The sequence below is a fragment of the Neophocaena asiaeorientalis genome, unplaced genomic scaffold, assembly GCF_003031525.2.
Source record: "Neophocaena asiaeorientalis asiaeorientalis breed wild unplaced genomic scaffold, Neophocaena_asiaeorientalis_V1.1 scaffold133, whole genome shotgun sequence".
NCBI lineage: Eukaryota > Metazoa > Chordata > Mammalia > Artiodactyla > Phocoenidae > Neophocaena > Neophocaena asiaeorientalis.
In genome coordinates, this window is record NW_020174429.1 from 1,907,175 (window position 1) to 1,934,200 (window position 27,026).

General features: G+C 38.0%; 1 protein-coding gene across 3 annotated transcripts in view; it reads right to left on the reverse strand.

Annotated features, from left to right (window-relative positions):
- DYM (dymeclin) overlaps positions 1 to 27,026 on the reverse strand; it is a 375,649-nt gene that overhangs the window by 271,661 nt on the left and 76,962 nt on the right. For all 3 annotated transcript variants that reach the window (XM_024756785.1, XM_024756783.1, XM_024756784.1), the window contains exons 7-8: positions 3,159 to 3,284; positions 1,575 to 1,717 (exon numbers count right to left, since the gene is read on the reverse strand). In XM_024756785.1, coding sequence (XP_024612553.1) covers positions 1,575 to 1,717; positions 3,159 to 3,284 — 269 coding nt within the window. The remainder of the gene's footprint in view (positions 1 to 1,574; positions 1,718 to 3,158; positions 3,285 to 27,026) is intronic.

Below are 27,026 nucleotides of genomic sequence, written 5' to 3' on the forward strand. Positions count from 1 at the left end.
ATAGTGTCAGAGATCATGTATTCCAACCGTGATCGACATCTGGTAGACAAAGAAACTGGGAGCTAAGAAAAGGAACTTCCTTCCGATACGCAGAGTAGATCTAAAGTTAGCAAGACAAGTTTTTTGGCACCCGGTACTGATGACACCACACACCATACTGGACTTCTTTATGATGACACGTAACTGCAAGAAAAATCAAGAACTACACACAAGTCTGTATTTTTAAAAACTGTGAAGCACTGCCACTGTTTTGAAGAAAGCAGGTAATGAACTTCTACTACCTCCTCCAAAAAAAATGTCCAACCGTATTGGAGAATGGGAAAATATTCAGCTTTTGAACACTTACACCAGTTTAATGACTGAAAAAAGGAAACACTAATGGATTAATCAAGCCTTCCCACAGGACACCCGATTCCCACAGGCACACAGGATTCCTGTGCTGCCTTCAGAGGCCGAACATGAGCAAGCCTTGTACAGCCCCCTCATCGGAAACAATGAGGGCAATGGGAGGGGTGACTCGGAGAATGAACCTCTGCAGGTCTGGTGGGCTAGGGAGCATACTCAGCACCAAAGACAGCCATGAGCGATTACAAATGTAATTCAACTCATAACTTTGAAAGAAGTCAAAGGTAGGCAAACCTAGAACAGAGGTCTTCTCATCCAAAGAGGTTCCTGAGACTCCTCATCCCATAAATTATCACACAGTATTCCATTTTCCTAACAAACTGATGCCCCTGCCTGAGTGTGGAGAGCACGTCCCAGCCTAATTCAGCTGTGGAACTCAGCCCCATTTAAAATTCCTTCAGACAGCTGAACTCTGCACTATGTAATTAAGCAGACTGTATACTGTTTCTTTAGTAAGAGCACCCAGGCAGACCTTACAACTGCCAAAGTGCCAGTCTAGTTTTTGTTTCTCCTTCAGAACAAAGCACAAGTTCAGTTGACGTAACCTCACATGACCCAGGTCCTCTTGTATTTCTGGTCTCTTTAGGTCTAAACGCTGTGAAGTAGAAATGAGGCTTTACTGGATGGTGGGAAAGGACTTTGTTCAGTTAATGAAATTTGCTTCCAATCTGATAAAACTCACATTTGTGCCACTTCAGAATTTATTACAAGACTCTTCAAAATGTGCTAATTTGTCACCGAACAAATGAAACATTGAGTATAATAAGAAAACCATACCTAATTAGTCACGTAAAATCCTAACCAAGAAAGCCCCTAAAATAGAATAATTTCCTCATAAAACACAAGCGGTAAAAAGTTCCCAAGAGCATGACTGTATTTATATTGTACAGCTAGAATGCATGCAATATGCATATTTATAAATATTTTTCTTGAAAAATGTCCTCTTATAGGTAAACAATCTATTCATGATTTGCATATATTTCCTTGTATAAATCAGTGCACCAAATGGAAAAAATATTTTAAATTATTTCCAATATTTCACACATTTAACCAGCTGCACAGATGCAATATAATAGTGAGTAGCGGCAGCCAACTGAACAGAGTTTCTTATGACTAACTGGGCAAAACCTACATATAACAAAGACCTGACAAAATCTGGTAAGACTTACTTGCTACTCCTGATGCCAGTCCATACAGCAGCCCTCCCGCATCTGACTGCTGAGGGAAAACGTGTGCTCCTGGAGGAGGCGGCTTTTCTTGCCTGATGAAGTTATACAACAAGGTCTTTACAAGTTTGCTGGTATATGGGAGGCTACACAAAAAGAAGAAAATAAACTCAGATTTGGGGGAGTCAACTGACTTTGTATCGTGATAAATATAACCTATATAATCTACCGACATAAAAGGGATTAGCACAATTCAAAGAAATCTGGCACTGTCACAACAGTGAAGACCATGGGCTTTGAGATCAGACTTGAGGCTTAAATCTGGCTTTCCTCTTACTATGCTGTATGTCATTCATCAAATCGCTTCAACTCCTAAGCTTCAGTTAGCTTATTTGTAATCTGTATAACAGGTGAAATATTATAAATTCAGTGTATAATACAGTACTTGGCATTTGAAGGGAGGTAGTAACACAGAGTCAGTAGGAAAACGCAAGAATTTAAAAGTATGGAAACTGACTTGAATAGTATATTTATTTGACTTAACCCAATATATCCAAAATATTCAACATATAATCAATATAATAATTGTTAAATATCTTACATTGTTTAAAATAAAAGTATGAAGTTATTCAATCTATGCATACATATAAAAAACATGTCCATATATATACAGATTTCTTTTAATGTTAATACCCTTTGCTTTTAAGTAACAGAATGAGAGGAGAAGGCAGAGAAAACAGGTTAAAAGGGATATGTGTCCACAAATTGGTGATAAATCAATTCCTGCAATCTGGAGAAAACTTTTGAATAGACTCTTCAGCCAACGCTTAAGGCCTTTTATCCCTATTATCAGTGATTTTCAAATATGTTCTAAAAGAGCTCTAAAGGATTCTGTGAATGTGCCACAAGTATAATCAAGGTAGCAAGAGGGACGTGAAAAAGACAAAGGTGCTTCTCTCTCTCTCTCTCTCTCTCTCTGTGTGTGTGTGTGTGTGTGTGTGTGTGTGTGTGTGTGTGTGTGTGTGTTTAATATTTATCTACTCCTGTCCCTACCCACCAGGAGACTGTAAGCTTCTGCTGTGCTCAGGAGCACAGCTCCACATCCTAACACATGCCTGGCACATGGTTAACACACAATAAACATTTGTTGACTACATGAAAGTAGGAACAGTCAGTTAAGTGGCTGCTGGTGAAGTCCAAACACATGGTGGCAGGGCATCCACTGCAGTAGTCGTTTCAATGGGACTGGTGGGAAGGGGAAGATACAAATAATTTCAATGAACAAATATGACTGGATGAATGCTTAGACATAGAGAATGATGCAGAAGGAAGAAAACATGGCTTCAAAGTTTCAACTCTACAAAGAAACCACTAGAGAAGGTAATGAAGCTAGGGGATGAAAGGGGCAGGGAGGATGGATAGTTTAGACAGGAAAGCAGATCCTTATGTGTTGGGTTTGAAGTTCTGACAGAACAACCAGAGGAAATGTCTGGTTGGAGATATGGAACAACACTAAGGAAAGAGGACAAGACGAGAACTATAGATTAATTCAATAAAAAACTTGACAAATTTAAAATAGAAACATACCATCGACCTCGCATCAAATACTTGTGACTGATGCTCTGTCGCAGAACTTCCTTGTGGAAGAGTTGGCAGGAAAGGAAGACCACCATTGTTGACACAGCTTCTACTGATATTTCATATGTAATATCTCTGGAAAAATAGGAAACAAATCAGAATAATGATCACTTTGGAAGATTAAGATATTGCTCTTTTCTAAATAAACTACAGATTTAAAAACTCAAATCAAAATATTCAATATGCTTCCAGATTATTAAAAAATACTAGTATGTTTAACATAAAAATTAAGTCAAACAAAAATATGAAACCCTTCCTTGTCATTAGTTTTTGTACTTGGGTCAAATATCCCATTACTTTCCTATTTTCCAGGGCCCATCTACTAATGAATGACAAGTATCAATACATTAGTGTATAATGGAAACAGTTACCAGCAGTGTTCTACTTCGAAGGTCCACTCTAAAGCCCTTATGCTCATTCCCTGTTTAGTTATAACACAGAAACAAATATTCAGATTGTAAAACTGAAAAGAAGTCACAGTGTAGGGAAGACAACAGTGTCTTTTTGAGTTGATAATAACTTTACAGTAAGAACTATGGTATACCCTAGATCTTCTATCTCTAAGTGTCTACTTTCTCAAGGCCAACTCTGCCTGCTCAGCAAAATATGAACAGTAAACAAATTGTTCCTGTTTTATTAAGCGTATTTCTTTTATGAAGGACTACCATTGTCCTCCGAAGATCATTAATCCCTTTTAGAAACAAATCTTAGAACAAATAAAAAGGAAACAAAATTTTGGCTGAGCACGAACAGGAACAAATGCATCAAGAAATCTTCAATTATTGCAAAAGTTTAAACACAATTATCATGGGGAACAGTAACATGTTAGCCCAGGAAAGTGAAAATCTCAACAGCACAACAAAAAGCGTAACAGCTCCAAAAGAATATCAGCTATTTTTACAGATCTGAAATATTCATGGAAAGCCCAAAGAAAAATACTGAACACCTACTTAAATGAAGCTCATCAAACAAATTAAAGAGGACTTGATTCTAGAAATGGAGAAGCTTACCAGATTTTTAAGTTCTAATTCTACCAGATATTTACAGAGTGATTTTGCTGATGAAATATCTTTTAAAAGCAAAGTATACAAAACAAAACACAAGAGACCCGTGCAAATGATCTTATTATGTAACGAATAAATCTCATTTCTACTCAGAAATCTGACTAATACTGTAGAACAATTCTCTTTCCTGAAATTTCCATAATTATTGCTGTAAAATATTAACCACATAAAAGGCACATCTTACATTTGTACTTATTTCTTGAATTGAATGAAAAACAACCCTGATGTGTTGTATCAGGATTCATTAATTCTTCAATAATGATGATTTGGGTGCTCAAAACCCAAAGGATTTTGAATCACAATCATCATTTATTCATACAGCCTATGCCTGTCAGGAATCCATACTCTGTAGTCAATTTGCTAGGCTTTTCAGTTGGGTCAGGGCTTAAAGCCAAATACTGAAGAACAAGTATCTTGCCACAGTACATGCTATCTAGGTAGGTGACTACCTCCAGTGCACTTGTTAATGCATTTAGTCATTGCATCAATAATAAAAAAAAAAAAAACAGCAGTGGTTTACAATTTAACATCTTACACTAGGTTCCTGATCCAGGAAGAAACTGCTTTAATTTGTTTAAACTAAAAACTATGGGGCTTCTCTGGTGGCGCAGTGGTTGAAAGTCCGCCTGCCGATGCAGGGGACACGGGTTGTGCCCCGGTTCCGGAAGATCCCACATGCCGTGGAGCGGCTGGGCCCATGAGCCATGGCCACTGAGCCTGCGCGTCCAGAGCCTGTGCTCCGCAACGGGAGAGGCCACAACAGTGAGAGGCCCGTGTACCGCAAAAAAACCTTAAAACTATGACTATTAATAAATATTAATAAATAAATAATAAATTATTAAATAATTAATAAATAAAGTCTGACAACTTTAATGAAAGAATGTAGATTTAGAACAGAGGGCTGTTCTCCTTCAAAATAAATTGGACCAAACAACATCACAAATGGGAGGGATCTTTACTGCTCTGATTCTGACTGGAACTAACTAGGACTTCCTGAACAGTCATCAGCATAGTGTACCAGGCATACATAACTGAGAACAGCAAAAAGGAAGAGATATGTTGAGGCCATATAATACACGATCATAATACAAAAGGAATACTCTTTGCAACAAAAATGTAAAAGGAATTTCATGAAAAAAGGATCCAGGATGCTGTTGACTGACTTAGAGGATATCTTCTATTCATTCTGCTGGCCAGCATCCACTTATTAGTATTAAAACATTAATAAAGGGCAAACAGGATGATCTGAATGGAATGACTAAATACCATGAAGATAACTCTACACAAATTAATCTTAATCACAACCAAAATTCTCATTGAGTTTTTTTCAGAAACTTCATAAATTGACATTTTTATGAAAGAATAAACATATAGCCAAGTCAATCTTGAAACTGAAAAGTGAAGAGAGGGACTTCCTTTACCAGATATCAAGCCATGTTACACAGCTGTGGCAATAAAAACGGTATGGTATTTGCAAGCACACACAAAAATATTAGACAAACCAATGAAACTCAACTGAGAACTGAAACATAGGTCAAACCTATGTTTCTATGGAAACATACAATAAAACGGATCTATAAATCAATGGAGAACAGATTGTACAGAAGATGGTGCTGGGAAAAACTGGCTTATTTCATAAAGAAAAATAATGATGGCTCCCTATCTTACAACATATTCAAAGACCGACTACAGAAGAATTAAAGACCTACATTCACTTGGATGTGAATGGCAACACTAAAATTAATAGAAGAAAATGTACAATGATAAGTTTGTAACATAAGCACAAGAAGGGACTTCTTAAATAAAAGCCTAAGAGCACAAAGCATAAAGTAAATAAATAAAAGCATTTAATTACATCAAAATTAAAGATTATTGCTCAACAAATGAAACCCTGAACAAAGTTAACTGGCAGATGATAAAATGGAAGAAGAACAAAGAACTAATATCTAGAATATTACAAGCAACTCCCGCAAAAAGCCAAGAAAAAGCCAAGAACTTCACTAGGAAAAAAAAAGAGCAAAAGATAAAAAACAGTCTGTTTAAAACAGTGTAATATCCCTTGATGTCCTAGAAAATGTAAAGTATTGGCAGGTACATAATGATATATAAACCCTCATGTACTGCTGATAGTAATATTAACCAACACAGTTATTTTAGAGAACAATTTATAACCCAGTATATGTATATGCCAAAGAAAAATTCACAGAAATATGTCTGAGGACTGTGGTAAGCAAACCTCCAAAATGACCCTCAATAATCCCTGCTTCCTGTTATTCATGTCCTTGTGTAATTGCCTCCCCTTGAGTGTAGGATGGACCTAGAGACTTGCGTAGAAGAGAATACAGTAAAAGTGAAAGCATGCCACTTCTGAGAGGAGACGGGCTTACAAAACAACCGTGGCTTGTGCTGGGCACCTGCTCTTGCTCTTCTGTTTGCTTTCTCCAAGGGAAGCCAGCTGCCTTGTTGTGAGCTGACATACAGAGAAGTACACCTTGCAAAGGACTATGGAAGGCCTCCAGTCAACAGCCAGTAAGAAACTGAGTCCAACAGCCCTAGAGAAATTGAATCCTGCCAACAGCCAAGTAAGAAGTCCAGGAAGCAGGTCCTTCCTAGTTGAGCCTTCAGATGAGACCACAGCCCCAGCTTCATGAGACACTGGAGTCAGAGGCACCAAGCTACACAGTACCCTGATTCCTGATACTAAAAAACTGTGAAACAACGTTTTGTTTTGTTTTTATTGAAGTATAGTTGATTTACAATGTTGTGTTAATTTCTGCTGTACAGCAAAGTGATCCAGTTATACATATATATTCTTTTTTATATCCTTTTCCATTATGGTTTATCACAGGATACTGAATAGAGTTCCCTGTGCTATCCAGTAGGACCTTGTCGTTTACCCATTCTATATATAGTAGTTTGCATCTGCTAACCCCAGACTCCGACTCCATCCCTCCCCCAAACCCCATGCCCTTAGGAACACATGACTGTTCTTTATGTCTGTGAGTCTGTTTCCGTCTTATAGATAAGTTCATTTGTGTCCTATTTTAGATTCTGCATATAAGTGATATCATATGGTATTGAAACAATGTTGTTTTAAACTTCTAAATTTTAGAGTAGCTTATTGTTCAGTAATAGATAAATAATATAAAGACATTCATTATTCGTGGTGTTGCAAAGTTGGAGGCACCCCAGGTGTCCAGCACTGAGGAACTGGATAAGTAAAATGTTGTGGATGTACACAATGGAGCAGTTTTAACAGCAATAGACTAGGTGTTCATTTAGGACCACAGGTAACTTTTAAAAACAATTCTGAGGGCTTCCCTGGTGGCACAGTGGTTAAGTATCCGCCTGCCAACGCAGGGGACACGGGTTCAAGCCCTGGTCCGGGAAGATCCCACATGCCACGGAGCAACTAAGCCCGTGCACCACAGCTACTGAGCCTGCGCTCTAGAGCCCACGAGCCACAACTACTGAGCCTGCAAGCCACAACTACTGAAGCCCGTGCGCCTAGAGCCCATGCTCCGCAACAAGAGAAGCCACCGCAATGAGAAGCCCGTGCTCCGCAATGAAGAGTAGCCCCCGCTCGCCGCAACTAGAGAAAAGTGCGTGTGCAGCATTGAAGACCCAATACAGCCAAAAATAAACAAACAAAAAACAATTCTGAGAGGAAAAAGCAAAAAACAATGAGTTCTATAACACAATTCTATTTATGTATATTAAAAATACATGTACACTATAGCTGATTCACTTTGTTATAAAGCAGAAACTAACACACCGTTGTAAAGCAAATATACTCCAATAAAGATGTTTTAAAAAAAGAGAAAAACACATGTACACATAAGTATAACATCTTGTACTCAGACATATACATAAAAAATGCATGCATTAAACCTAGTAAAATGGCTGTTTATGGGAAAGAAAAGGAGTAATGAATGGGGATAAATGGGAAGAAGTAAATGGATTAATATTAAATGGAGGGGGAGATGGGCCTTACACAAACCAACGATGATAGTGACCCTTGAACTGAAGAATGTGACTGACTCAACCCTATGCCTGATGTGTCCAAAATCAGGGGTTGTGGAATGAAGGGAGGCATAAGAGGTTGGAGGACATATTGAAGTGGGAGAATGCTCAGATTAACCCCAGAAACAAAAAATACCAGCAATAAATTATCCAGTTAGGACATTATAAGGACCATCATTAAAATAATGACAATGGCAATGGAAAAGAGCCGTAAGACTTAAATGACGCTTAACAAAATAAAACTAATAGCACTCAGTGACAGATTGGATGCTTAAAGTGGGCGAGAAAGACTAAGACTAATCAAGAAAGACCAAGGTTTCTAGATTTAGAACTCAGAGAAGGTGACGTTATCAACCTAAATCAAGAACACAGGAAATGGAAAAATCACTTTACATGTATAATCTCTCGATGCTCTTTATTCACAGATTCCATGTTTGTGAGTTTACCTACTCACTAAAATTTACTTATAACCCCAAAACAATTTTCTGCAGCACTTCTGCAAGTTGAAATGATCTACGTAATTTTCTAACTCGCACCAAAGGAATCCTAGGCAAAATTTCATGACAAAAAAATAGCTAACGATTGCAAATGAACTCACAGATGATAAAGTTACTTTGTTAAAGATGATAAAATTAAAGTCTGCACTTTTCTAATGTCAGCGGGGAACAGGAAATAACTACATAGCAAAGCTTCATATAAAACTGACTATCCAGATATGATATGATGTCTGGAATTTTCTTAAATATAATCTGAGAAGTAGGGGAGGGTAGCTGCGGATGGGGTATAATTGAAATAAAAGTGGCCATGAGTTGTTAATTACTAAAGCTAAGTGATAAGCATATGGGAGTTCATTAGTCTCTCTACATTTATATGCTTAAAATTTTACATAAGATTAAAAATATAAAATTAAAAATTGACTGCACAACTGTAGACCAGAGTTTGGTGAAGACAGGGACCTCTCTTATTCCTAGCTCCTACCACATTTCCTGGCAAATAGTAGGCACTTAACAGATATTATTTGGAGTGAATGAATCATCCAAAATTCTATATTTAACAAATTTCATTTGCTAAAGTTATCTGCTTTGAGAAGTTGGGTATGTTTCAGTAGTTTTTATATTGTTGTCATTAGCAAATCACCACAAACTTAGTAGCCTAAAACAGCACAAATTTATTATCATGCAGTTCTGTAGGTGCAGTACAGGTTTCACGGTGTTAAAATCAAGGTGTCAGCAAGCTGCTTTCCACTCCGGAGGCTCTGGGGAAGAATCCATTTCCTGCTCACTTGGGTTGTTGGAAGGATTTAGTTCCTCATGACTCTAGGATCCAAGTCCCCATTTTCTTTTTTTTTTTTGCGGTACGCGGGCCTCTCACTGTTGTGGCCTCTCCCGTTGCGGAGCACAGGCTCTGGACGTGCAGGCTCAGCGGCCATGGCTCACGGGCCCAGCCGCTCCGCGGCATGTGGGATCTTCCCGGACTGGGGCACGAACCCGTGTCCCCTGCATCGGCAGGCGGACTCTCAACCACTGCGCCACCAGGGAAGCCCTAAGTCCCCATTTTCTTGCTGGCGGTAAGATGACGGCACTTCCAAGGCTCTACAGGTCACCTCATTCTTTGACTCAAGGATCCTTTTCCTCCATCTTCAAAGCCATTAGTGGCTTTGAATGACTCATGCTGCATCTCTGTGACCCACCCTTCTGGTTTCCTCTTCTACCTTTAAGGACTCGTGTGATTAGACTGTCCTCTATTATCCTAGTGGGCCCAATCTCCCCTTGAAAAGCCCTTAACTTTAACCACATCTACAGAATCCTTTGGACATGTGAGGGTATCTATTCACCAGCTTTCCAGGGATTAGGAAGTGGACATCCTTGGGCTGGAGAGGACATTATTCTGCCTACCACTAGCAGCTAGTAAGAATTAGACGCTAATTTCAATAAGAACCAAAAACCTCCCTACCAGCCAACATGAAAATATTACTCAAAGTTATACTAATCTACCAGATTTGGGGGCTGGGGAGAATATAATGTTCAAATAAAGCAGGCTCCAACAAACTGGCAGGGTAGAAGATAATTTAAGTACACAATGAAGCACAGCTTCAAATGACATAGCAAAGATACAGATACTAGAAATGGCTAAAACAGAATCTTTTCCTTTTTTTTGGCAAAGATGTCAAGAACCCAATTTCCAATTTTCATTGTATGAAGATAGTGCTTATAGCCACAAAGCAGAAGAAAATTTAAATGCACAGAGTAACAAATATTCAAAACAGGGCAATAACCATCTACTAGCTGCCCATCCTGCTCAGAATAAAATGCAAAGTCCTTAACCTAGCCTCTAAGACCCTACATGACTTTTGACTAACCATCCAACCTTGTCTATCACTCACCCATCCTTGCTCATTTGGCTCTAGCTCTACTGGACTAGTTACTGGTCCCTGGACACACCAAGCATGCACCCACCTCAGGGCCTTGCATCTGCTGTTCCCTCTGCTTAGAATGCTCTTCCACCAGAGAGTGACAGGACTCCCTCTCTGACTTCCTTTGGGTTTCTATTAAAAGGTCCAATTCACAAGGAGCCTACCCTTACAATCTTGACTAAAATAACACGACATTACTTTTTTCCATTGTACTTGTCACATTCTAACATTAAGTAATATATTAATTTGTTTATTGTCTGTCTTACCCTATGCACAACTAGAATCTATATCTTATTCACTATTGTATCCCTGACACTAAAACTGTGGCTGGCCACAAGTACACACATATTTGTTGAATAGTCTCTTTGTGCTCTTGGGCACAGTGAGAAATTAATATTATTTGGGGTTTACCAAAACCAAGAAAAATACATTCATTCATGTACGAATTTTACATGACAAAGTATATCTGAAACTCCCAGCTTCCAGAAACTAATTCATGATTTAGTGCTCTGCATAAAAATTCACACACACACAAAAATGGAATTCCCTGGCAGTCCAGTGGTAGGGCCGCACACAGGTTCCATCCCTGGTTCGGGAACTAAGATCCCGCACACAGTGCAGCATGGCCAAAAAAGAAAAGAAAAAAAATAAAAGAAAATTCACTAGACTCCTGGGGCTACAGTTACAGAACTAGTAGCAACAGCAAAAGTAATTACTCAACATGCCCTCAACATGTAATTACTCAACATGCCCTTATAATATTTTCTATTATAAATGGTATTGAAAATGACTGGACTTCCCTGGTGGCGCAGTGGTTAAGAATCTGCCTGCCAATGCAGGGGACATGGGTTCAAGCCCTGGCCCAGGAAGATCCCACAAGCTGCAGAGCAACTAAGCTGGAGCACCACTGCTACTGAGCCTGCACTCTAGAGCCCGCAAGCTACAGCTACTGAAGCCCGCACGTCTAGAGCCCATGCTCCGCGACGAGAAGCCACTGCAATGAGAAGCCCGCGTACTGCAACGAAGAGTAGACCCCACTCACCGTAGCTAGAGAAAGCCCATGTGCAGCAACGGAGACCCAACGCAGCAAAAGTAAATTAATAAAATTTTTTTAAAAACTAAAAGTTTAAAAAAAAAAAGAAAGAAGATGACATATTTTTAAAGTCAGTTTCAAAATAAGTTGTGAATATAAATTTGGGCTCTGCCTATGGGGAAAAAACTGATCTAAACAGGAAAACCTCTGAAATAGCCATTTAAGAAATATGTTTTAAAGACACACATGGATAAAATGCAACTATCCATCAATTAACTTCCTAGTTACCTCCTTCCCGCACATCTCCCAAGTCTGTGTGAGGGCTTCAGCTCCCTCTACCCTTGCCCCCAAACTGCTTGTCTGACTCATATTCATCACTCAAGACTTTGGACTATGCTTTTCATAGTCTATAGTCTACATCACACAAGAAAATATTTGCTGAACCAAAAAAAAAAATCAACCAATATTAGAAAATGAAAAATGTAATAAAGCACAGCTTATATATTAACTTACACAACCACATAATTTTTAAAGAGATCACAGGAATTGAGGCTACCTCCATTTCCAGCAATGACAGACAGAAAATTCAGAAGAATATTCCCAATGAGGTCAACAAAAATCACTGATGGAGGGTCTGGAAGGGCACTTTCTAAAAGGACCAAAGAGCTAGTAAAATACCGAAGAATTACAAGGCCAAGATTCAAGGCACTAAGAAAACCTAGAGAGGTCAGCCTGACATCTGGAATTGCTTTGGCCTTGGGATGCTTCCTGATCCATAAGCGGTGGCTGGGAATCCAAGCAGTGCTTTTGACAGGGTTGACAATCTAGGGCACAAAAACTGGAGTCCAAGCCTACCAAGGGAGTAAGCCCTAGTACTCCATTCCACACACAGGGTAGAGATCCTCAAGGGGATCCTTACCTTGGAAGTAAGGGGGAGCAGGAAGTAAATCAACAATCTCATGGACTAACAACCCAGCTTTAAGTTCCCTGGGTGGCCAGAAAAATTCTGAAATGGAATTAAGAAGAATCCAAGGCACCCAACAGAAACAGACAATCCCCTCTGAAGAAAGATAAAATCATCCTATCAAACTACTTCTACAACTTTACAAATATAAAAACTAGCAAACAATCAAAAATAGGCACATAAAGAGATAAAACTACATGAACAAGAACCACCATACACCCCTAAAACAAACAAAACTCTCCCAATAATAATATTAATTACCAAATACAACTATGCCTACTCTACCTATGGCATAAAAGCCAAAGTTTTCAAATCAAAAATTTCTCAAGGACCTGTAAACTATATAAATATAGCAGATATTTCTTTTTAAGAAGTTCTAGAAAAAAATTCTGGAAATGAAAAATACAATAGCCAAATTTTAAAACTTGATTAAAAAAAATAAGTAAATGAGAAAGAAAGAAAGAAAGAAAACCTCAATGAATGGGTTTAACAGCAGATTAGACTCAGCTGAAGAGAGATTTAGTGACTTGGACATAAAGTCATAAGAAATAACCAAGAATAAAGTATAGAGAGACAACATGATGATGTTGAGAGGCATTTGTTTTCAGATTGGGGTTATTATGAGAAGGTTTATGAAGAAAGATTTATAAACATTTGCATACAAGTCATTTGCAAACATATATTTTCATTTCTCTTCAGTGAATACCTGAAAGTAAAATTGCTAGATGAGAAGAGAGGTGGATATCTGACTTCATAAGAACTTGTCAAAACTTTTCCCAAACTGGTTGTACCATTTTATACACCACAGCAATTTTTTACATAGATTTTATTTTTCAAAGCAGTTTCCAGTTCTCAGCAAAACTGAAGGTATAGAGAATTTCCATATAACCCTAGCCCCCACATATGTATACCCTTCTCCACCATCAATATCCTGCCCCAGAGTAGCATATATGTTAAAAATGATGAACCAACACTGACACATCATTATCACCTAAAGACCCCATAATATACATTAGAGTTCACTACTGCTGTGTAATTTCTATAATCGCTGTAAATTTTGACAAAGGTAATAACATGTATCCTTGATTATAGTATCATACAGAACAGTTTCATTGCCCTAAAAATCCTCTGTGCTCTGTCCATATATCCCTTCCTCCTGCCAAACCCTGGCAACCACTGATCTTTTTACTGTTTCCATAGTTTTACCTTTTCCAAAATGTATAGTGGGAATAATACAGTATTGCAGCCTTTTCAGAATGGCTTCTTTACCCACAGCAATTTCTGAAAGTACCAGTTGCTCCACATTCTCACCAACATTCAGTACTATCAGTCTTCTTAATTTTAGCTATTCTAGTTGTGTGTAGTAATAGCTCACTATAGCATTTAATTTGCATTTTCTGATGACTAATCACACTAAAACTCAATGTGCTTATTGGCCATTCATATATCTTTTTAGTGAAGTAGCAATTTAAATCTTTTTTCCATTTTTAATTGGGATATTTGCCTAATTATTTTTAAATTGTAAGAGATCTTTATATATTCAAGAATAAAGTCTTTTGCCAGCTATACGTTTTGGAGACATTTTCTCCCATCTGTGGCTTGACTATTCTTTTTCTGAACTGTCTCTCTTGAAGAGGCAAGATTTTTACTTTTGAAGTAGTCTAACTTATCAAGTTTTTCTTTTTTTGGCTATTGCTTTCTGTATGTTTTCTAAGTTACCTTTGCCTAAAACAAGATTGTGTGTATTTTTCTAATTTTTATGTTATATGTGAAAGTACGAGTCAAAATTTTTTTGTTTTGCTTTGTTTTCCCATATAATCAGCTTTTCCAGCACCATTAGTTTAAAAAGTTTTCCCTTCCCAACTGAATTGTTTTGCTTCTTTTCTCAAAACAAAACAAACAAACAAAAAACAATTGACCAGAGAAGTACAGATCTATTTCTTGGCCCCCTATACTGATCCACTGATTTACTTGTCTATACTTAGGTCAGTACCATGTTATCTTCAAAGCTGTAGCTTTATAGCACACTGTGAAGTGATATAGTGTAAGTATTCCATTTGTTCTTCCTTTTCAATTATTTCTTCAGATATTCTAGGTTCTTTGCATTTCCATATATATTTTAGAATCAGCTTGTCAATGTCTATGAAGAAAACAAACCAGCAAAAAATACTCTGGTACAAATGGGATGAACTGACTCTGTAGATCAATCTGGGTAATACTGACATCTTAACAATATTGACTCTTCCAATTCATGAATATGATGTATGTCTACATTTAGGTCTTCTTTGACTTCACTGAGCAATGTTTTTTAGTTATTAATATATAAGCTGTACACATATTTGAATTTACTAAGTATTTCATATCATTTTAAAATGGAATTTTTAAGGTTTTAGTTTCCAATAGTTTGCTACTAGTATATGATTCTTGTACAATCATCTTGCAACGTGCAACCTTGCTAAACTCATTTTTAGTTCAAGTAGCTTTTGTATATTCCTTAGGGTCACCTACATAAACAATTATGTTGCTGGCAAATATAGTTTTACTGTTTCTTTTCTAATCTCTATGCCTTTTATTCTTTGTTTTGTTTTACTGAACTGGCTAGGGCCTCATACAGTAGCAAACAGAAATGCTAAGACCAAACATCCTTGGCTTGTTCCTGATCACAGATGAGGTAAACCTTCAGTCTCTCATCATGAAGTGTAATGTTAGCTACAGGTTCTTCATGGATGCCCTTAACCTAGTTGAAGATGTTTCCTTCTATTCCTAGTTTGCTGAGAGGTTTGTTTTTTTTTCCATGAATAGATGTTGAATTTGGTCAAATGCTTTTTCGACATTTACTGAGACAATCACATGGCTTTTCTAATTTATTTTGTCAATGTGGCATATTATACTGATTTTCAAGTGTTAACAATATTGTATTCCTGAGATAAGTCCCACCTGGTTATAATGTATTATCCTGTTCTTACATTGCTGGATGAAATTTGCTAACTTTTTAAAGCTTTTTCTCCTGTATTCATGAGAAATATCAGTCTGTAATTTTCTTTTTATGGAATGCCACTGTTAGGTTTTAGTATCAGGGTTATGCTGGCCTCATAAAACAAGTCATCCCATCTGCTTTTGAAATACACTTTATTGAAAAAATATTTGCTTCATGATGTGATGTTGAGCAAAGATAGCAGAATAGTATGCATCATATGAGTGAATACACATACAGATGTTAATATGCAAAAAATAAAAAGAGCAATCCTGGAAGATGAGATTATAGGTGAATACTTTTATTATTAATTTAAATTTTCAAAATGGGAAGGGCATAAAGAAAATGAATGGGAGAAATATTTACTTCAAATTGGCTGTCTCCACCAGGAAATTTCCTGAAAAAAAATAAAATATCAGGAGAGATGGTCTGAGGACAATCTCTAATCCCATTCTGACCATAGGTTTTCTTTTTCTGTTTTGTTTTCTTTTTTTAATGTTTATGTATTTTTGGCTGCATTGGGTCTTTGCTGCTGTGCACGGGCTTTCTCTGGTTGCAGCGAGCAGGGGCTACTCTTCGTTGCGGTGTGCGGGCTTCTCTTGTTGCAGAGCACAGGCTCTAGGCACGCAGGCTTCAGTAGTTGTGGCACATGGGCTCAGTCGATGTGGCTCACAGGCTCTAGAGCACAGGCAGTAGTTGTGGCACATGGGCTTAGTTGCTCTGCAGCATGTGGAATCTTCCTGGACCAGGGCTCGAACCCATGTCCCCTGCATTTCGCAGGCAGATTCTTAACCACTGTGCCACCAGGGAAGTCCCAGGTTTTCTTAATTATTCCTCTCTCTCTCACTTCACTGTAAACAATCAAAGTAAAGAGGATTTGCAACTAGGAAAAACAATCTAAGTGTCTCATTCCTTTTGGACTGTAATAACAAACTAATACAGACTGGGTAACTTATAAACAACAGAAATGTATTTCTCACAGTTCTGGAGGCTGAGAGGCCAGATCAAGATACCTGCAGATTCAGTATTTGATGAGAGCTGGCTTCTGGGTCACAGAGATTAAGCACCTTTTTGCTATGCTATCCTATGATGGAAGGCAGCAAGGAAGTTTTCTTGGGTATCTTTTATAAGGGCATTAATTCCACTCATCAGGGCTCTGCCCTTATGATCTAATCATCCCCCAAAGACCCCATACCTTCTAACATCATCATCTTAGAGGTTAGGTTTCAAAATACGAGTTTGGGGAGGACATGAACATTCAGACTGTAGCAATGAATTAGACACACTTGCTGCATTATTTAGGGCTCTCCAGAGAAAGAGAACCAACAGGATATAAAGAAATATATACATAGAAAGTAATTTATTATAAGAGATTGGCTCACACAATTACAGAGGCTCAAGGTGGCATTATCTGCCATCTGCAAGCTGGAGGCCCAGGAAAGCCAGCGGTGTAGCTCCAGTCCAAACCCAAGTGCTGAGAAGCAGAAAAGCCCTGGTCCGAGGGCAAAAGCCCAAGAAACCAGAGTGCCAATACCCGGAGACAGAAGGAGATGGATGTCTCAGATTAAGCAAGAGAAAAAATTCACCCCTCCCCCACCTTTTTGTTCTATTCATGCCCTCAATGGACTGGATGATGCTCACCTACAGTGGTGAGTATGATCTTTTTTACAAAGTCTACCTATTCAAACGCTAATTGTTTCCAGAAACACACTCACAGCCACATCCAGAAAAAATGAAATAATGTTTGACATCTGGGCATCCCTCAGCTCAACCTGTCACACAAAATTAACCATCACACTTGCCAAAGACATAAGTTAAGTGTTTAAATACTGGCAAAGGGCACAGAGTCACAGATTCAGTCTCATTAAAAGCATTTAGTCATTAAAAGCATTTAAGCACTATTTGAAATGTTTTACACTTAGAAATTTTTGTTCCATCATAAAAAACAAACAGCATTCTAACACTCACCTAAGTTGTTATAATCATTAAAAAGTGAATTCATATTTCAGTACCCCAAAATTTGACATCCATCACGGGTGTGTTACAATTTTAAATAGGAAGACTCAACAAGAAGTTCACATTTGAACAAAGACTTGAAAGAAATAAGGAAGCAAGGGAAAAGTCTTCCAGGGAGAGGGACCAGCACACACAAAGGCCCTGAGGTAGGAACACACCTAGCATACTTAAAGAACAGCAAAGAGGTCAGTGGGGTTAGAATGAAATCTGCAAGAAGGAGAGTAGTAAGAGATGAGCCCAAAAAGATAACAACAAGCCTGAAAGGCCTAAAAGCTGTAACAGATTGATAAATTCAAATTCTTTTTTTTTTTAATTATTATTTATTTATTTTTGGCTGTGTTGGGTCTTCGTTTCTGTGCAAGGGCTTTCTCTAGTTGCGGCGAGCGGGGGCCACTCTTCATTGCGGTGCACAGGCCTCTCACTGTTGCAGCCTCTCTTGTTGCGGAGCATAGGCTCCAGACGCGCAGGCTCAGTAGTTGTGGTTCACAGGCCTAGTTGCTCCACGGCATGTGGGATCTTCCCAGACCAGGGCTCGAACCCGTGTCCCCTGTATTAGCAGGCAGATTCTCAACCACTGCGCCACCAGGGAACCCCGATAAATTCAAATTCTCAAAAATAGTTTTTAAAAATGTATCATGGCAAAAACAAACATATACTAAAAGCAAATAAGTCAAAAAGCAAACTTAGAAAAAAAATGTACTTTAAATTAATGTCACAAAGGACTAACCTTTCTAATGTAAAACTGGTCCTAGAAATAGATACAATAAAGGTGCCAAAATGAGAAGGAGCACAGGATATTAGCAAAAAATGTTAACAATTCTAATGTCTTTCAATAGGGGGATGATTAAATATAAACTGATATTGACCTACAACAGAATATAATGCAACTTTTAAAAACAAATGAGAAAGGATGTAGAGCAATCAAAACTCACATACACGGCTGGTGGGAATGTAAAATGAGGGAACCACTGAGGGAAAGTTTGGCAGTTACTCAAAAAGTTAAATACAGAGTTATCATATGACCTAGCAATTTCACTCCTAGACACATACCCGAGAACTGAAAACTACGTCCACACAAAATCTTGTACATGAATGCTCACAGCAGCACTATTCAGAAAGTAGAAACAACCCCAATATTTATCAACTGAATGAATGGGTAAACAAAATGTGGTATATACATACTATGGAATAGTTTTCAGCAATAAAAAGGAATGAAGTACTGGGGCATGCTATAACATGGATGAACCTTGAACACATTACACTAAATAAAAGAAGCCAGATACAAAAGGCCACACATCATATGATTCTATTTATATGAAATGTCCGTAAAGGGCAAACCTATAGAGACAGGAAGCAGATTAGTGGTTACTGGGACAGGAGGGAGGGGGAAATGGGAAATGACTGCTAATGGGTACAGGGGTTCTCTTTGAGGTAATGAAATGATGGAATTAGAGAGCAGTGATAGTTTCCCAACTTTTGTGAACATACTAAAAACCACTTAAATATATACTTTGAAAGGGTAAATTTTGGGGTATTTGAATTATATCTCAATAAAGTTGTTACTTGAAAGACAAAAATGAGAAAGCTCTCTGAATGCTTGTATACAGAAACTGCCAGGATAGACTGCTAACTGGAAAAAGAGGAAAATTCAAAACACTATGTATAACTTCCAACCTTTTATATGAATACAGGGGGAAATAAAAATCTAAATTCGTAATTGAATATATATGCATGAAAAATTTCAGGAAGGATACATATGAAACTAAGAATGAACAGTGGTTACTAGGGAGACAAATGAGAAGGCTGGAGAGATGGGGAACAAGGACAGCCAGGAGATTGTTCATGTACACTTTTACGTGTTTGGTATCTGAACAACATAAATGTATCACCTGTTTGAAAATGAAATTAATCAAGAACTAAAAACAGAGGATTATCATAAATTATAAAATCAAAATTTACTGATTAAAATCTGATGACACTGAAATAAGAATAAACAAAAGCTAAATCATATTGTGGTACGCTGAAAGAGTCACTGACCCCAAGTGAGAAAACCTAGGATCTGTTTCTAAGTTCTCTATTAAACTCACTCTATTAACTTCAAAAAATAACTCCTCTGGGTCTCAGTTTTCTTATTTGTAAATAAGTACATTGGGCAAGATGACCTCTAATGTCAATTCTTGCTGTAACTTTCTATGATGCTCAAAAAAAGGAATTCAAAGCAACGTTTTATTCCTGTGGAAACAAAATTTTAAATCCATTAATTGGGCTATCTTAAGTGCCAAATAATCAAGGAAAAGAGCCAAGACAGGCCAATACTTGAAAGAAACCAAAATTCTACCATGCTGAGTGTGGTGGTTTTTAAAAGATGAAAAATGTTTTAAGCCAACAGATCTTTCTTGTTTAATGTCCTTGCATAATCTTCAGAAGATTTTCATTACACAATCGCCAAAACAAAGTCAACTTTAAAAAGCCAAAATGTTGCTTCGGCTGCCATATTATCACAAGAACTTTCCACCATCTGGGCTGGAAATGTCCTAGAACAAACTACTGTTGGAGCAAGTTATTAATTCATGTGAAGAAAAAAAAGGCGCCATGACCTTGCAGTGCTCTGCTAGGGCAGAGTGGAACACTTGGATAAAGACAAAAAGCCTTCATGAAATGGGTGTTAGTGTTGGCTAAGGTCAAAGTCAACGAATATGCAGGAGAAAAAACCATCCTCCTTTGACTTGCTATTGGATAAGAAACTGACAGTACTGTAAATGGAACGTAAGTTTAACAAAAACAACTGACAAGTTCAAAGGATTAAGACCAAAAATTAGAAATATCAATGTCATGCCAACAGGGAGATTCCAAAAGTAAAATGTGAGGAAAGACTACAAAGTGGTACCGTGTATTACAGATACGGTCGACAGCAGTAACGGCTAGTTTTAAAAGTCAACAAAATCGAAGACATGGTAATACTCCTCATTTATAAAAGTATTAACAATGGAACAGAAAGTGCCTGGAGGTTAGGCACCAAGAAATCTGCATTCTAGTATCAGAACTGTCATTCGTTAGTTACCTTTATCAGTCACCTTATCTGTCAGCTTCATCATACATAAAAATTAATGGAGCGGATCAAATAAACTCAAATATCCATTCCATGTTTTTACAGCTTCTCAAAGAACTAATGCTATATATGTAACAGTGCATCAAATGTATAAAATATAGCCACATACCTTCTTGAAATAAAGCTCAACCAAAAAGAGGTTTTAAAAACATTCTAAAAAATCAAAAGTTAAGATGGATTGATAAGGTGGATACATAATAATAAAGCAAATATACCAAAATTGTTATGTGGGTGTCCAAATTGCAATTATGCCAGCTTAAACAAAGAACATTCATAAACAAAGAACAATCAGAGAGAAAGAGCTCTCAAGAACTAGAAATGATTGCTAAACTTTCATCGAAAGTTATGAATGGCTTTTAAATATATGAAATGTTCAGCCTCACTTGTAATGAGTGAATGCATATAAAGATCACAATATGATTTCCATTTTCAGCACACGAAAAATTTTATAATACACAATATTGGCAAGGCTCTGTTAAACGTTTTTGGTGGGACTATAAATGATATACTCCCTTTAGGGAACAAGTTTTTACCGAATTTATTATATTTTTACCAAATTTTAAAATGGTCACACTTAACTCCAATTCTAAGACTTAAATGAGGACTATATCTGTATATATGCATTAAGTGAATGTATGTATATGTACTACATCCAGACAATGGAGTATTATTCAGTGCTAAAAAGAAATGAGCTACTAAGCCACGAACACAGAGGAACCTTAAATGCATGTTGCTAAGTGAACGAAGCCAATCTAAAAAAGCTACAAACTGTAGGATTCCAACTATATGACACTCCAGAGAAGGTGAAAATATGGAAACAGTAAAAGGATCAGTGGGGTGACCAAGGGTTAAGGGCGTGGGAGGGATGAACAGGCAGAACACACAGGACTTTTAGGGCAGTGAAAGTACACTTATGATACTGTAATGGTGGATACGTGTCATTATGCATTTGTCAAAACCCACTGACTGTACAACACACCAAGAGTGAACCCTAACGTACACTATGACTTGGGCGATAATGATGTACCAATGTAGGTTCATCCACTGTAACAAATGTACCACTGTGGTGAGAAATGTTGATAACAGGGGAGGCTATGCGTGGGAGGAAGGGTATGGGAATACTCTGTACTTCCTGCCCAATTTTGCTGTGAATCTAAAATTGCTCTGAAAAATAAAGCCTTTAATTAAAAAAAAAAAGAAATAGCGTCATATTATTTAGAAATACATATAAAGGTAAGATAAGGGTAAAGATTTATATAAACCACCAGAATAGTCAAAAACGAAAAATGACTGTCTCTGGAGAGCAAAGGGATATAGGACAAGGAGATTTGTTCTCATCATAAGCCCTTTATGCTATTTGATTGTCTTCCCAAACCATGTGCATACATACGTTACAATTTAAAATAATTGCATCAGCATTAATGACTAGCATGAGATATCCAAAGGTAATGCAATCTGGATTGTGCCCAAAAAAGAAATCACTCTGTAAAGAATTAACTTATGTAAGTAACACAAAAAATTAAAAAGGAAAAGAAAATCAATTGTTTGATTGTTGGTAGAATTAAAAGTTGTAGTTATTAATATCAAACCACCTCATTCATATTTTGCTATACGTGTATTAATAACAGCAAAAGAAATTAACAAAAGCATCCTGTACCAGTCTTGCTTTCATAAGAGTAAAAATTCTTTGAAGGCAGAGATTCAACATTTTCAGGGCTGAGCTACCTAAGAATCTTGCAAACTGACCTTAGGAAAGTCACTTCCTTTCTCTCTACTTCAGTGCCATTATACATAAAATGAAAATGTATAAAATAAGCTTAATTCCAGTTCTAAAAAATTCAATGATTATACGCCTCTAAATAGTCCACAACTTACAAGGAAACAGGCAAACACAGGCAAAATGAGAGTCAGGATTCAGGACTCTGCTTTAGCTGCTGCTAATCTCTCACACCTAATGCCAGCCTAGAACCAGTCCTCCAAAGCAGTCAGAGAAGCTCCTCCAAGCAGCCTGACCCAACAGGAACTTACTTCGGTTCCCACACAAACTATTCAGCCTCGTTCTTTTGAATCTCAGACATGCTGCGTCCTATGACCACTATACCTGTTAATGACCAAGTGCTATTACTTTTTACTGAGAAGTTTAGAATAGGAAAATTGACTCAGAAGCAAACATATTGTTTTTCTTAAGTACTTAGTATGTGTAAAGCAACACAGTTTTATAATCATAAAGCATTTTAAAATTTATAAAAGCATTTTCGAGTGCATTACTTTGGTCTTCAACGCAATCCTAAGCAACAGAGTAGGCAGTGAGAGCGCTAGACACACCTCATCCCAGGATGAGATGCTCCCTCTCAGCTGCAGGCCCCTCTACTGCAGCTCAGGACATGGTGTATTAAACTAACAACTTGCCTGGCTGTTCCTTCAATGGCTACATGAGTTGATCTCCAAACTCAAGCACTTCAATCTCCACATCTAAACTATTAAACAACTGAACCAGATGTGTTCACATGTCTTTTCCAAGTGACAGTCTATGATCTACGAACCCCAATTTTAAAATGAGAAAACTGAGGCCTGGAGTGACAATGCTGATGAGTGGTAATGCTAGGATTCAAACACTACCTTCTGGATGCAGAATTAGTGGTGTTTTTTCCTAATACATAATGTCTCCTACACTTCTTGGCAACACTCAATAATGCAATTATGAACAATCTGAGCACATAGTTTATAATATCAACATTTGTGGTACTGGATATATCTCAGTCAGATTTCTTCAATAAACCTGGTAAAGGCTTACATATTAAAATTTTTTAACCGGGATTTTTTCCCCAGAGGCACCAGAAATCAATTTTCAAACTAATAAGCTATTGTGAACTTAATTCTGTTTTGGTATTTGAAAATGCTATCATCTTTAATTCAGTGCTTGTAATGTCTTAAACATCTAATTCAATCAGAAAGCTACACCAGATATTTACTTTACAGCACCTAAAACTTAAATGCTGTCTTGTTTTAGCTACCCACTCTGCTGAGGCTGGATTTGAGAAGAGTTTGGGTATCAACATGAAGGGCCGTACAAAGACATTTTCCCAACAGTTAGGCCGTTCACTGCCAACGTGGGTCTCTCCAGTTCCTTCACTCTCAAAAACTTGCAGACTTCATAAAGAAACTGTTTATGGCTCTTCAGGTTCTTGAACCACCTACTTCACCATTGCCACCAAAAGTTTTCAATATTCAGATTTTCCAAAGTATAACATCTGAGCCAATACCAACAACTATGGGTCGAATAAATGTGTATTTTATATCATTTTATTACATTTCATAAATCCAGTAAAAATTTTACCAATAAGATTCTTAATCAGTTTCATCCCTCCCCAAATACATCCAAAATGGATTTCAGAGAACTCGCTCTAAAATATATATATTATGTTCTTTTATATCTTAATAAAGAGAACCCTAAGCCTAATCCAACATTTGGTCCTTTTAACATTCAAGTCTTTGCTCCATCAAACCACATAGCTTCTGCAGCCCCAGTCTCCCACAAACCCTCCACTCTAATCAAACGAATACACTTGTGATTCTCCAAGCACATTAGACGCATCCAAGAGGTCCCTATGCAGCTCCCTTCTGCCTCCTTGAAGACCTAGCCGCTGCTCATCACTACAGCTCCCAATGACTGCAGCATGTATCAGTTGTTCCTCTTACTGGGCTATCTTTCTACGCATCTATCCATCTCTAAGCTCTTCCAAAGTCATGCCTTTCTTTGCCCGGGGCCCAGTACCGTAAATACACATAGTTTAGTATATTCATAACATATGTTTTTGTGGATGAACTTAATGAAAAGGAAATTATTATATTGTGAAGGGATCGTCTGGGGTACTACTGAGATACAATGCTGACTGTCCATCCCTAAACTAAATGGCTCCAGACTAGTCAGCATTTATAGCTAATTAATATACCATTTCCTTAAATATTGTCAGATGTAATTTCTCAGTGTTTCGGTTTCTAGTAGCCTCTTTCCACTGCTAACGTCTATAAGATACCTAGTGTTTATAATATAATGTACCAACTGCAAGGGGCTTTGAGCCACTATATCCGCAATGGAATATGCCTTAGCACACTACTGTGTTTCCATATAGACCAGGTGATGAGAAACAAACAAAATATTTAAGCACGTTAATAGGCTGTGCTCCCACGGATTTACTCATTCAACAAATATTTTTTGAGTCTTCCACTTGCCAGGCTAACCTGAGTACTAAGGGGACGGCAGTGAGCAAAACAAATGTTAACGCAGGAAGAGCCCTTGTTTTCATGTAGCTTTCATTCCAATTTCTTTGAGAAATAACAGGTAATATGAAAAGCAGTGATATGAGCTTCCCTAGTGGCACAGTGGTTAAGAATCTGCCTGCCAGTGCAGGGGACACGGGTTCGAGCCCTGGCCCGGGAAAATCCCACATGCCACAGAGCAACTAAGCCCATGCGCCACAACTACTGAGCCTGCACTCTAGAGCCCACAAGCCACAACTACTGAGCCCGACTACTGCAACTACTGAAGCCCACGCGCCTAGAGCTCGAGCTCCACAACAAGAGAAGCCACCGCAATGAGAAGCCCGCGCACCGCAACAAAGAGCAGCCCCTGCTCGCTGTAGCTAAAGAAAGCCCGCGCATAGCAACGAAGACCCAATGCAGCCAAAAATGAATAAATTAATTAATTAAAAGCAGTGATAAGTATTAGGACAAAAAAATAAAGCATGATAAAAGGACAGAAAGGGACTTCCCTGGTGGTCCAAAGGCTAGGACTCCACACTCCCAATGCAGGGGCCCAGGTTCATTCCCTGGTCAGGGAACTAGATCCCACATGCTGCAACTAAGGATCCCGCATGCTGCAACTAAGACCAGGCACAGCCAAATAAATAAATAATTTTTTTTTTTTTTATGGACAGAAAATGAGAAGCGTGCTATTTTAGGGTAGTCAGAGCGGCTGTTTCTAAGAAGCAGAACTTTGAGCAGAAGGAAGCTTGAAGGAGGTCAGGACAAGAGCCATGCAGATGTCTGAAGAGAGATATGCAAGGCAGCAGAAGGAAGGTCGAAGGCCTTGAAGACAGCAGTGGGTTGGCATGTTCCAAATTAGCAAGGACACCAGCATTATTGAAGCAGAATGAGTAACATGGACAAGGTCAGCAGATGACATCAGATACCCCTGCACTGAAGCAGCAAAGTCCCACTACACAGACATACACACACTCCTGGAAAAGGCGGTGAAGGCAATCCAGTTTGAATATGGTATCTTTATCAATATATAACATGAAAAAACTAAAGTTTCTTAAATTATAGAATTAAAAAATCTGCCCATCAGGGCCAGGCTGAGAATTAAGCCGTCCCAATCCTCCTTACTGAGTTCACAGGTTGATAAAGGAGAAGACACATAAATGGATCTCAGAGGAAGGGGCTGGAGCCCACAGAAAGGCCCACTCTAAGCAGACCTCTCACGACGTGTCCAGAGTGAGGGCACAGAGGCAAGGAGTAGGGCCTGTTCTTGACAATGGCATCACTGTAAACAGCTAAGAGTGATAGCTTTGACAAAAACAATAGCAACCAACAGAGACAAAAAGACAAGGAAAGACATCCAGTTCAAGTTCTCAAAATAAACTCTATTTCATAATAAAAAAGCATCATAAGCAGTCCTCAAAATGTAAGTATTAGGCCCATACAAGCTGCTTATGCTGCTAGGGCCCCACCTAAACTCCATCACTGGGAAGAATCACGGGGTCTCATTCAACCTTCACGGTAACACTGAAAGAAGCAAACCAGTGTCACAAATTCTAAGTGTGTGCTTTCAACCCTGGCCTGCCGACCATGTTCCATTACACTCTCCATTAGTGTCTTGAGGGTCATACCTTTATCGTACCTTATTCCTCTCTCATTCAACTCCTTGAGATCAAGAAGGTATAACAATTAAAGACAAGGTTTTACTTTTGGAAGACATTTCAATTCTACTGGATCAACCCAATATATACTAAAAAATGTCAAGTCACAAGACGGTGCCTGACTTAATCTTTCTTTTAAATACATATATAAACGCTGAGAGGTGTGGTGTTAAGGAAGGATTCCTGGAAGGTGTGTAATTTGAATCTGTCTTTGGAGACTAACACCTCAGAGAATTAATATTTTATCAAGAAATCCAAACTGAGAAGCAGTATCCACTTACTACTTAAAGGTCCATTTTC